General features: G+C 40.2%; 2 protein-coding genes across 5 annotated transcripts in view; both read left to right on the top strand.

Moving 5' to 3' along the window:
* The window catches only part of celf6 (CUGBP Elav-like family member 6), a 141,052-nt gene that overhangs the window by 8,052 nt on the left and 120,541 nt on the right, over positions 1-12,459 (top strand). For all 4 annotated transcript variants that reach the window (XM_072380222.1, XM_072380221.1, XM_072380219.1 and 1 more), the window contains exon 2: positions 939-1,021. In XM_072380222.1, coding sequence (XP_072236323.1) covers positions 939-1,021 — 83 coding nt within the window. The remainder of the gene's footprint in view (positions 1-938; positions 1,022-12,459) is intronic.
* LOC140301651 (trans-1,2-dihydrobenzene-1,2-diol dehydrogenase-like) overlaps positions 1-12,459 on the top strand; it is a 208,614-nt gene that overhangs the window by 91,566 nt on the left and 104,589 nt on the right. The gene's annotated exons all lie outside the window — the stretch shown is intronic.

Here is a 12,459-nt window from a genome sequence, read left to right as displayed (position 1 = left end):
AACTCAAAGACAAACCTCCAGAGATGTGTGAGGGTACAGTTTCTGCTCATCACCATGTGCAGTGATTTGCAGTTCAGTAGCTATGATAGTGATCATTGATCAGAAAGAAGTAGGCACAATTTCTTTAACTAATGGGGGAAATATATTTCCCACTTGGGAGTAGCTAGACATTTTGATCACCTTTCCATTTGAATGAAACCCTTATGCACACTTGGCTTTGTTTTGCTTGCTCTACCATACAACATTAGATTGATATAAGCAATGCAGCAACATTTTTTATTCTCACAGAGCAAAGATATGCATGAGGTATTTAGATCTAATTTGAAAGGGTTGTCATTCATTAAAGAAAAAAGTTCAATTTTAATATTATTTCTCAAGCAGCATGTTATTTTCTCTGAGGGTATGAAGCTATTAACTTTAGAGAGCCACATCCCAATTGATGGGCTATATGAATTCCAATGGCTTGTAAAACTCCAGTGAGCCCTATATTTCGGCCATGCATGGAGCAGAATTACCTCAATAAAATCTTAAATCTCTAGCTTCGTTTGGAATACAGCTTTTTAGTCACTGTACAGATATTTACTGATATTTTATCTTTGAACAAACATTGAATTAGAGGTGTGCCAGGGGCTTCACATATTTTCAGTGCAACTTGTAGTCATATGATAGAACCATCCATTTAACATTGGACCTTTGTTTCAATCAATATAAGTTAAGGCTTTGTAATGAGACTCGCGTTTGTGTTAATGAGTTTACATCAGGACTAAACGTTGAAATCCTTTTATTATTATGTTAATTTGACTTTAGACTTTTTGTACTCACTGCAAGTATTACTTTTACTGCAAATATCATAAAAAGCCCAATATAAGTTAAATTCACTAATTTCTGAAATCTAACAAAACTTTTATCGTCTCTTTCCTGTTTCCTTGATACTGTAGGATGTGCCTTTCTAACTTACTGTGCCAGAGAGTCAGCACTGAAGGCCCAGAGCGCCCTCCATGAACAGAAGACTCTGCCAGGGGTAAGTGTCCCCATTCTGCACTCTGTCACCGGCTAAAGCTTTTGGGGCTGCCAGTCTGGGGCAGGCACCTACATGATCATAGGATTATTTCACACTCACCAACATTTGGAGGCTCTTAGGCACTCTTATATATTGTGACACACAATCAAGCACAAGCATACATATATTGAAACAAATAGACAGAGTCACAATTTTTTTCTCAAACTCCCTCTCAGCCTCTGTTTCTCGCTTATTATAACACACATATTCTCTTGTTCACACACACACCCACACACACACACACACACAGAATCATACACCCACAGACATACAAAGGAGTGTGGCCTATCTCACCTTGCAGTGTCTTATTACACTAATCACCCCGCTGGAGATATTTGATAAGCGCTCCTTCATAACAGCCCGTGCTGTCCTTCTCATGTCCTCTCACAATATGGCTGCCGCAGACACTAATTGCCTTGAGGAATCCCGTTCCCATTATCACATATAATCAAACAGTAAGTATAAACAATAATTTTTATCATGTATATCCCCATCTGGTGTTTTTGTTTTAGTTCTTTTCTGTGTATTTTTTTTCCTGCCTGTCTCCCTCCAACATTTGCCTTTGGCGGGTTGGTAACTTTTTCAATTAAAATAATGGTCTTTTCAAATGACACAGGTAAAATGTACCCAGTAGTGCGCTCTTAAGCCTACCCAGAAGGAAGCCCTCAGTCTGGGATGAGCATAAGCTTGTGCTGTCTATCCGTACTTGATGCATGGGAGGGGGGATTCGTCTCTAACATCGGGGGGAATTATCGAGGTGTGATTGAATTACGCCCGCAGGTCCCTAGAAAGGAGAAACTTCTCTAGTGCCCATGCTCCTCTCTGGGCCCCTCTGCCCTTCTTTTCCTTTTACCACCAAGACAACCTCCCAAGTTGAAACTTTAATCAGAGCCTGAGGATATCCTTTCGAATCTCCAGGGAGGAAGGGAGCGGTAGAGAGACAGAAGGAGACACAGGAGAAGAGGAAGAAATTATGCATATGGACTAGTATGTAAAGGGGAGCAGAGGTGGTTGATGCATTTATCGGGCTTCATATTGTCCCTGACTGTTAGGTTAATCAATTGTTTGCACTTCTCTGCATATCATAGACACTTCACTGAATGTTAGGCATACTGGTACACTGCAGCGAAAGTGTCCCTGGGAGACTGGGCTCCCTGGCTTCTCACTGCCTCCTGCAGCTTCATAATGAGATGATTGCCATGATGGTCCTGGATTGGTGTTCCTGTCTTTATTGCCCTCATGGAGGGATATTCTTGTTTGTCTTCTATCTAGAAAGAGGTTAATGACATGTTCTCTGGGGTTTGAGTAAACATTTCCCCTGTACAGCTCACAGTGAGGGGTCAGTCCTGCAATCTCAGGCAGAGCACAGCCTGCATACAGAAGACTAATAAAGATGTTCTGTCTTTTTCACTGTGTGTATGTGTATGACAGTGTGTGTGTGACACACATGCACATGCACATGCACACACACGGACAGAGACAGGGAAAAAGAGAAAACAAGGAGAGGGTAAGAGAGACAGAGACAGACAAACACTGGGAGAGGTGACACTTCTGGACAAGCCTCATTGTCACTGTCATGGCCTAATGGTTTGAGATGCTTAGTTGTATAATGCTTTCAGTGGCTTCTCCTCACAGTGTTGCAGACATGATTGTGCAGTCCGGTTGTGGCTGTGTGATTGTCAGGCAACCAAATGCGCATTTTGTTCCAATAAGACATGTGGCATTAAGAAAAAATGCTGCAAAAATAACACAAACACAGCCTGAAATACTTTTCTTTATTATATTTGCAATAGCACCGGCACAGTCTTGCTGTATGTGTTTAGCTCTGCAGGCTTAGTTATAACTGACTGTCATTAAAGTCATATTTTTTTCTATGTGTAAGTCATTTCTGAGTACAGCTAACTGTTTAACACACATTACCAGCATGACGTCCTTGCTTGGTTACCTCCCTTAAGCTTAACTTATGTTTCATGTTAGATCAAAGCAGAGCCAGTGGAGAAGAATATTCAAGTTTCCCATTGCTATGTGATAATTTCTACCTGTGTGACAGTGCATCTGCTTGGGCTTGCAGTTTGACCCCCACACTTCTTTGCAGCATGGTGTCTATAACGGTGTGGTGGATTTCTTCAACAATCACAGCTTAAAACAGAGGTTATTTGATGCAACTTTGCTTTTACTGAGTACATAAGAATCTAAGAAACTTTTAGTGCAATTACTGCAACACAAAAAAAAGAGGAAAGACTTTGGGGGAGAGGATGTGTACACCCACTGAACTGACTGAGTCTATATGGCAACAGGCTGTACCATGAAAACAAGTCAACAGCCTATAGCTACAAAGGCAGATTTCTGGTTATTGTGTTAACATCATGACCAAGCCTACAACTGCAGACTTTTACTGTTTATATATCTGTTTCAGGTGTTTGATTACAGTAAAGCAATATGCCGTAGACACACAACGTACTAAATAAACCTTTCATACTTGTTTTGGTCTGCGTTACTGTGAGTTGAAGTCACATTTCTGGCATATCAGGATATGGGGAAGCTACATAGAATGTACACAGTTATAGTCTAGCCTCTGTGTTTGAAACATCAATTAAACTACAGAGCAAAATGTCTTATCTGCATTTGACACAGACTTGAAAACATTCCAACAATAATTAGGAGGGTAAACACAGAGTCTGGATGTGGATTTTAGGATCTGTTGTACTGGTGACCGACTGTCTTTCTTTGATAAAGTCAGATCTTTGTGAACATGACTACCTTGGACTCCTACAGATATCATTGAGAAGAAAACAGCCGCCTCTGATCATGAGATGATAAGCACCTCCAAGCTCACATGAGCTCACTGGCTACAAATAGCAATGCAGGTTACATTCAAGTTGCATGGGTGCCAGTGTTCCTCAAATGGTCCTGTAAGGTCAGGGCCACAAGCTGTTCAGTCTTCATGAGAAAAGGCACATTAAACCTGGACAGCAGAAACCTAACAATAAGATTTTTAAAGCCCTTATAGCAAAGGCTGTTTTTCTATATTTAGCCAAGTGATTGCTGTTCCTGCTACCTAATAGATATGCTGCATGTTGTCCTGAGTTTCCAAGTTGGCTCTATTACTTGTATGTCACTTCTGGCTCCAATATTGACTGCGCAATGATAAGCTCGAGGCTTTTAAAAAAACCTCAGTTCACAAGTAATGGGTGATGTCATAGTGGCTACATCCAATTTTATATACAACTGACAACAGAAAACTCAAAAGTCCCATTGTTAATTGAAGGAACACCACATTGTTGGTTCATAAACAGCACTGTAGTCACACATTATGTAATTTAGACTGGTTGCAATTGTCAGGGTGGTATGGTAGCTATTGATAATGAAATTCATTATTTAGTTGGTGCATTTTGTGACAAACATGCAAAATATTAGTTGACTAAGTTGGAGTAATTAATTCCCAATTTGTTCGTTGTATTTTGTATGTTGTAAAATTAAACGTTTAACTTGCGGAGTGTGTTGTTGCTTTCTTTGCTACAAAGTGTATTTGTCTCATTTGTCCTACACAGATATTTTTATATCAATGTTCCCTGTGCATTTTACAAAGACTGGTAACTATAGGTTTAATAAGGGAGAACTAGAAGAGGGAGAGATAATATTCTGTGGCTTTAACAGGACATGGTTCTTATGTTTTCCTTGATTCAAATTCCTTTATCTACTGAGCCTTGTATTGTGTGCATCACACTCGAGTTGCCACCAGGGAATCCATGTCTGTCTGTTGTGGCTGAGGCAAGCTTTGTTTACATGGTTTGATCAATTGCATGTAAAGAGCACAATGAGGTCTTGGTGTCCTTTGCATCAGTCCTGCTGTTGCAGTTTATACAGTAAATGTAATCAGAGATTCAGCCTCCTGCCCTTGGTTAGTGTTGTGTATTGGTGAGCATTCAGAATATTCTCCACCGTAGGGTAGAATACTTGTGTGTACTGACAGGTTTGGTCTGCCTGTGAATGATCTCTCTTGGGATATGATAAATTTAGGGGACATCTACACCTGAACCATGGGCTAAATCGTAGCTTATGCACAAAGCGTTAACATCTCCTTTTTACATACAAACAATTTGTGTACAAAGGTAAGCTGTTGATCATAGAAATAATCCTGATGACCAAAAGCTTCCCTTTAATAGCCCATGAACTTATTTGCTGTTATTCTATCTTCTTATTTGTTACACCATCTGGTAGTAAATACTGTAAGAAAGTATAAATAATATTTGCAATTGCAGCAGCAAAATATTATTCTCAACTATTTGCCAAATAGCCTTCCAACATGGCACTGTTGGAGCCGCACAGCCTCAAATGAATTCTGGTCTCTACTTTCAGGGCCATGCTGCTTACTCCTCACAAGCCAATTAGCTGTTAGTGTTTGCATGTAACAAGGATGCTAATTGGGTGCTACAGTAGCCCAAAAGCCAATTAAAAATTTCTATCAAAAAAGAACATTCAGTCTATCTTTGTCTCTTAATCAATTTACTCTATCGATCTTTCTAACTTCTGTCCAAAATCTTCTCTAGCCTGACCATATCTGCATAACTTCTCTCCCAGTGCCTCCTTTTTCACATCATCCATGAGGAGGGTGGCACCCCAGCCATTCATGCATTTTATGCAAAAGTTTATTCACACCAGTGAAAAACATAAGAGATTAAAAATCAAAATTTTTATCTTCTCTTCAAATTTGAAAGGGTAAGTTTGAAGGTATCAGCCTTGACACGAGTGACTTAAAACATTTTTTTTCCCATCACTGCTTGAAAAGGCACAAAATTGACTTTGTATGTATCATGTGGGAGGGGGGTGATGTGGTGCATTATTGGTATTATATATCACTAAGCACACACCATGGGGCCATGGATCAGTGCATTTGTGTTCTTGACACTGCTTGCCATCATCACAGACGTGGCCAATGTTTGTGCCTCAGAGCGCAGTGAGAATAAGAAACCAACATTTTTACCACATATTTTCACTCACTTAAATCACTTAAATCTCATATGGCTAATACAAGAAGAGGATGTGAACCTAGCCAAAAGGAAAAACAAAACAAAACAAAAAAAGTATGTTTAATCTGTATGAATTTCCCAAAGACATTCACACACAACTTTAGTTCACTGAAGTGTGACATTATTCTGATGAGAAAGGTTACATGCATACAAATAAACCATAAGTGTCCTACCTAGTTCCCATCAATCCAAAATGTATTAATGGTTGGCTTCCTTTGTGATGGTTCTATGAAGACGATCCCAGGGGAGAACCATGTTTCTATGTTGCAGAATTACAGCATCTTATCGGCAGACACACAGAGCCACTCTCCAGCAGGTCTTCTCCTCGAGAGACATGCTGCAATTTAAACTAATTTCTCAGGCCACACAGCACCTTTACCCATTCTCCTAAAGAGATAAATTGTGTTCTGTTGCTGATCAATTTGTCTTCTGTTGCAGATTTGTCAAACCTCAAACCTCAGAGCTTAGAGCGATTGTCATTGTGAAGAAAAAGGTAGAAAGAATAAAAAAGGCCGGGGCACTGGATGTGAGACCTCCTCTTAGGCTCCCCCTGCTCTCCTCATCATCAATTACGTCTATATCATTTTCTTTCTGCTGCCCGCTTTAGTAAAGAAATTAAAAAGGGCCATTGTTTTTTCTTATCCCCCTGGCATGAAAGCATTTACTACGCTGCTGTACCACACTCGGCCATCCTACCGATTAGGGAGTGAATGGAATCGCAATCGAGGGATGCATTCAGCGTTGTCTCATATTATTTGGCTGGTGGCCCTGAATATTGTACAAAAATTAATTTAGTTCCGTCTGATGGGATTTTCAACCTTTGAGAGTGTGGAATTTTAATCCTGGCAGGCAAGCAGATGGACAATGTGGAATGTGGACAGGCCACTAACACAGCTGATTGCAAGAGCACCTGTAACCAGCCCATAAAGATGGCAGGCCCTTGGCATTGGACAGATGAGCAGGAGAGATAGTGCTTTTTAAAGACTGTGGGGTGACAGTGCTTTGGAATCCAGAGGCCAGCAACAATCAGGCTTATTTGTGATCTTGATCTTATACACATATTGTAATACAAGCTAAGACCCAAGTAATATAATTTTATGTATGAAATGAAAGTTTTAAAAATAATCAGAAAAAACACTACAGTAAATAGTTACACTTTGATGTACATAAGAATTAAAAACAGATAAAAAAAAAACTGAGTGGAGAGATAATGAACCAAATAAATCCCGTATTAAAAAGCCTTTACTAACAAAAATATGACTGTTTTTTTTTTAATCTGGATCCACAAACCTCAGGTAATGATTCTGGAAGGATCAGAGTCTGCCTTAATGGGTGGCTTTTCTTTTCAAATGTGTTGAAGGCTGAGCAGTTTCTTCACACCTCCCGTTTCCATTTCAACACGCTCACCATCTTTCCCTTGTTGACAGGTGGAGTCAGACTCCGCCATGCAAGCTCTCCTGTGCTAATTTGTCCACTTCTTTAGCTGTAATGAGGCAGAACTGGTAAATGTGGGGACAGCATTGTTACCGTTACTGCTTCACTGGGGAAGAGAAGGCTGACAAAAAGAATAGAAATGAGGCCTGGTGGCTGTCATTGCTCCAAAAATGATGCTTTTAGACTTTTACTCAGACTGGATTGCTGTCTCGTTGTGAAGCCGCATGGTGGACAATGACATTGTCTCAAGCAATTAGACTTGACAGTTTCTGTTGCTTCAATCCTAGGCTGTTTAGCTATAGCAATTTACTAGGAAAAACTGAAAATTAGTATTAGATTTCATTTTGTCCTGATAGTCTTAAAAAATCTATTAAGTGAATTAACCTGGATCTTATTCCAAATATAAAGATCAAGGCATGACTCATATGAGAAAGTTTAGTGCTTTCAAAAGATTTTTCAGTCTAGTTTCAGACGACAGGATGTCTCAACGAAGACAGGTGTTGACACCACACTGAGTTGGCACAGATGAGATGCACTCACTGATGAATCAACTATTTTTCTTGTTCTCAGTTTCATACAAAATTCCTCTCTATTTCCTTTCATTCCCTACTTTCCACCTTAAGTGCGAAAGACATTAAAGCAAATTAGAGAAAAAAAAGTCAATCTGGTATAGTGAGTCATCAAAAACGGCAGTTAATCACACGTTTATAAACGTTGTGTTAATTTAAAAATGATCGGACACACGCCCACACAGTACCACGAGGCATCTCGGACTTATGAAAAATATGGGATGGGACCATCTGACATTTTTAGGAGGCAAATGTAGGAGGCACGGAGAGTGGTGGTGGTGGGGTGTTCATAGATGAGGAGGAAGAGAGAACATTAAGAAAGAGATAAATTGACGAGTCATCATGAGAGAGACACCATGAGAGGAAATATTCTTGCATAATTAACACTCGAGCATCACCCGGACAAACTCCTCCATCAGCGTGTCCAAAGGATTAACTGCGCCTCGCTCCTCTTATCTCCCCCATTTTATTTAAGAAAGAAAATGACCTTGTGCTTGTTTACATGCTGATTAAAGACAGGAGGGAAAGGAGGAGACAGCGAGAAAGTCAAACTGTAATCAGAGGAGTCTGTTAAGTGAAGTATTTTTGGTGATGCGTTCGCAGCAGATACTGCGAGTTGCTGCCAGACTGTGTCACAGGAAAAACAACCACCCTTATGTAGCAGCTAACGAGCGATGAGTGGGCTGAGAAAGAGGGAGCGAAAGAGAAAGTGTTTGTGCACGTGTGTGCTCGTTTCTGAAAGTGGTATGTGATAAAAGTATGTTTGGTATGTGGGTGGTTCTATTAGTTAGTCTGCCTGTTTTATTGCACTGGGAATAACTGTGGCTTCTGGGCTCTTGTGAGTCAGTCTGTGTACAGTAAGATGCTATCTGTGTGTGATGTTTGTAAGAGCGCTTAAATTCTTTTTGCGAGAACCAGTTTGTGTTTTAGACCTTTGAAGTAAAGGTGTTTGTGTAGAGCCCTTACAGTTTGGAATTAAGGGGGCTTTGTTTGTTTTTTCATGTCTACCTGACACCATAAATAGATGGAATTGTAAACTACCTGAAACCAGTGGTGATGTTGTTGGTAGTGTATCTGAAAATGATACCTCGTGCTCTATCCAATTCTTTTTTCTTATTTTTCTAAAATGTTGTCTCTTTGTCTTGTCTACAGGGACAACTTTGTTCATTAAAATAGCTATGGCCATACCCCCCTTTTAACCAGCGAAGTTCCACTGCTGGTCCAGAACAGGCTAATTTTGACCTGATGTTTGATCTAGAACTGCCTTTGCACCAGCATCAAATGGCTGTTTTTATAAAGGCTAACTGGTAAACTGCATTAAGCACTACAAAAGGTTTTCAGGTGCTTTTAACAAACACTGTTCTTTACAACAGCCTTTATCATTATATACTTGCAAAAGTTAGATAAGGAGTTGTACAAAAACAAGACAAATACTTTCCATGGAGAAAACAGCTTCTACTTGCATAGTGGTTTTGCAGAAATTTAGAAAATTGCTAAAAGGCGATTTAGACGAATCACAACTGGTGTTCAAATTTACCTTAAAGTGGCGCAATGAAGAGATTTTATGGTGGATCGTTGGCATATGGAAAAGCAAATGGGTTTTTAGAGAGTTCTAAAATTGAACCAACCTCAAAACGTCAGTAGAACCAGCTACGAACAGCACCTGCTTAACGTGAGACCAACAGGAGCGGAGGAAAAAAAAGAGAGAAAGAAAAAAGATGTGGTTTCTTTCTTTCTTTGTGTTTCTGTTTCTCTGTTGTTATGTCCCCTTTTTGTAATACACTAAGATATTGTTTTTTATTCTCAACAGACTCTGATACATAAATGCTGAGTCACACAAATATCAAAATAAAAGCTCTCTGGAAACAGATAACAGTGAGGTAACATTGAATATACAAAATATGACTCTTGCCTCTGCGTTTTATCCCTCTCTTTTTTACCGCATATTTCTGGATAGCTTACAGGACACAAAGACAGTTTCAAGATTTGTTATTGATAAATTATTTATTGTAACCTGAACTGAATGATTTTCTCTGTCACAATTCCATGTCAAGATTAACTACCTTCATAATAACAAAAATAAAATATTCCCTCTTTGATACGAATTCAGTGCTACTGCTTGATTGGAAAGGGTAATGATATTGCCCTTTGGCTGACTTGACTAAGTAAACTCCTATGAAATATTGATCTTTAATAAAGCAGCAAACCTTTATCCAGTTTTAAAGCCACTGAAGGACAATAAGCAAAAAATCTAAGCAAAAGCTAAATATCTATGGTCTCTGTGATCGATTGTTTTGTTCAATGAAATATTTTGCAAAAAAACTAGGCTAATACTAATTGCAGAAATTACAAATGCAGGACATGCAGTACTTTGATTCTGCTCTATTGGGCACATTCACATCATCCAGACTTTTCTCTAGCAGCTGGCAGAGTAAACTCAATACAATAGCTAATCCAACTGATTTCGGACATTACCCCACCCTCTGGCTAACGTCTCGAAAAAACTCCAGGGCTGCAGTGCATGTAAAAACAGCTACAGACTGGTAGAGAGCCAGAAAGAGTCAGAAGGAAAGGAAACAAGACAGTATTCAGAGAAGTGAAAGGTGAAATGAGAGTGCACAGGGCCCGACCAGTTTCCTTTCAGTCAGGCCCGGCAGTGCAGAGGAAGGCTCTGACAGTGAGGTGTCAGAAATAGCACTGAGGCTAACACCTTACCTCTTGCTTATTAATGCATCGCTCCCATAGCTGCCTCCACACACACACACTCCTCTGTCACACAACCAATGCGACATGTCAACAAACTTCGCATTGTTTCCTCATTTGTACACAAGGCAGGTGAGCATATCTCACTCAAACACACACACCTGTGCAGTGTCACACGCGCACACATATTACACTGTCAGATCAATATTGCATTACAGCGGTATGTTCTCCTCTGAGGGGGTAGAGTGATGGGTGAGAGGTGTGGGCAGAAACCCTCTCGTGTGTCAGAGCAGTGGCCAGGCGCACGGGGCAGATCTGAAGAGACTTCCCAGCTCTGACAGCCAGTTTTACTTTCCGACTCTTGCTGCTTTTCCCAAGCCTCATCCAAGGTTCTGCCTGCAGCCTATGATCATTGAAAGAGCATATGTCTGTGAGTTTGTGAGTCTATGTGTGCATGAATACTTCATATATGAAAATAAACAGCTTTTTTATTTTCTTTTCAAATTTACAAGCCTGCACTTTTACATATATGTTTTTTTCTTACTCCTTGAAGGCTTGACAAATCTTAAAACATATATTTTTAAATATTATGTTTCTTGATTTGCATCAATGAGAAAAACACAAGATCATGCTGATATGTGTGCTCCCGTTAACTGTTATGCATGTGAGTGAGTATTTATTTATGCGTCCCTGTTTGGGCTTTCTGCGTGTGTGAAGCACAGGAAGTCCTTGGTGCCGACTGAAGCTCCAGCTTTTCCATTTAAACTGTATCATTAAAACGGGCAGAGAGGCGAGGGAGACGGCCGCTCCACACCTCATAAAGTGTGAGTGCCATGCCAGCCGAAGTGCCATGCACCGCTGCGTTTACAGCAGGCCAAATGCACTTTTTACACACCTTGTCCTCTCTCTCTTCCCCTCAAATCGCTTTCATAGCTATCTGTTTATATGATATTACTCACTTTCTGCTTTCCTACTTTTTCTACTTTTGCCCCTGATAAGTATTGACCGGTATTTCAACTGCCCCCTTCAGTTCCCTCTTCTTTTTTTTCTGTCAAAATTCTTCAGCAAGAAGTGAGAGCGTAACATTGAAAGGGTATAATCAATGGAAAAGCACCACTTAGGGAACCCATTTGATGTATACTGTAGGGCAGAGTTGATTCAAGGGTGTAGATTGAGTCAAGCCTCATTTCATATCCTCCCCAATTAGTCATCCAGCTTGTGCCCTCTCTAACCTCTTATTCTCGAGAAGCACCAGGCCATACGGGCTCTCAGTTCTCACTAAACTATGGATGAGTTGGTTTTCTTTTTCACCCTCTCAAATCCAGAGCTCTATCTGCAAGATGATAGAACCATATCTGTTTTTTTCTCCTTGAGTCTCTTTCATCCTGATTTCACCTGTGCTGGGATAAAGCTAAGAAGACAGCCGTTCTCTGCAAACCTTTCACACCTCCTCCTCCATTTTCTTACACTGTCCAACTTTTCCATCCGTCTGCCCAGTTTCCCTTAACCATAAATCTCTACCTAAATCCTACTTAAACCAGCATCAGGAGCTGTCCTTAAAACTCCATTATCTACAATTACTTCAGCATTAGGGAGCCAGGGCACACCTGCCCCCACATAAAAGTGCCCTCAACTAAAAATATTAAATCGACCCAAAAGGGAT

Source organism: Leuresthes tenuis, unplaced genomic scaffold, assembly GCF_036924035.1.
Source record: "Leuresthes tenuis unplaced genomic scaffold, fLeuTen1.0.hap1 SCAF_2, whole genome shotgun sequence".
In the NCBI taxonomy this organism is placed as follows: Eukaryota; Metazoa; Chordata; class Actinopteri; order Atheriniformes; family Atherinopsidae; genus Leuresthes; species Leuresthes tenuis.
The sequence above is the reverse complement of the archived record's forward strand: the minus strand, read 5'-3'. Positions and strand labels throughout refer to the sequence as shown.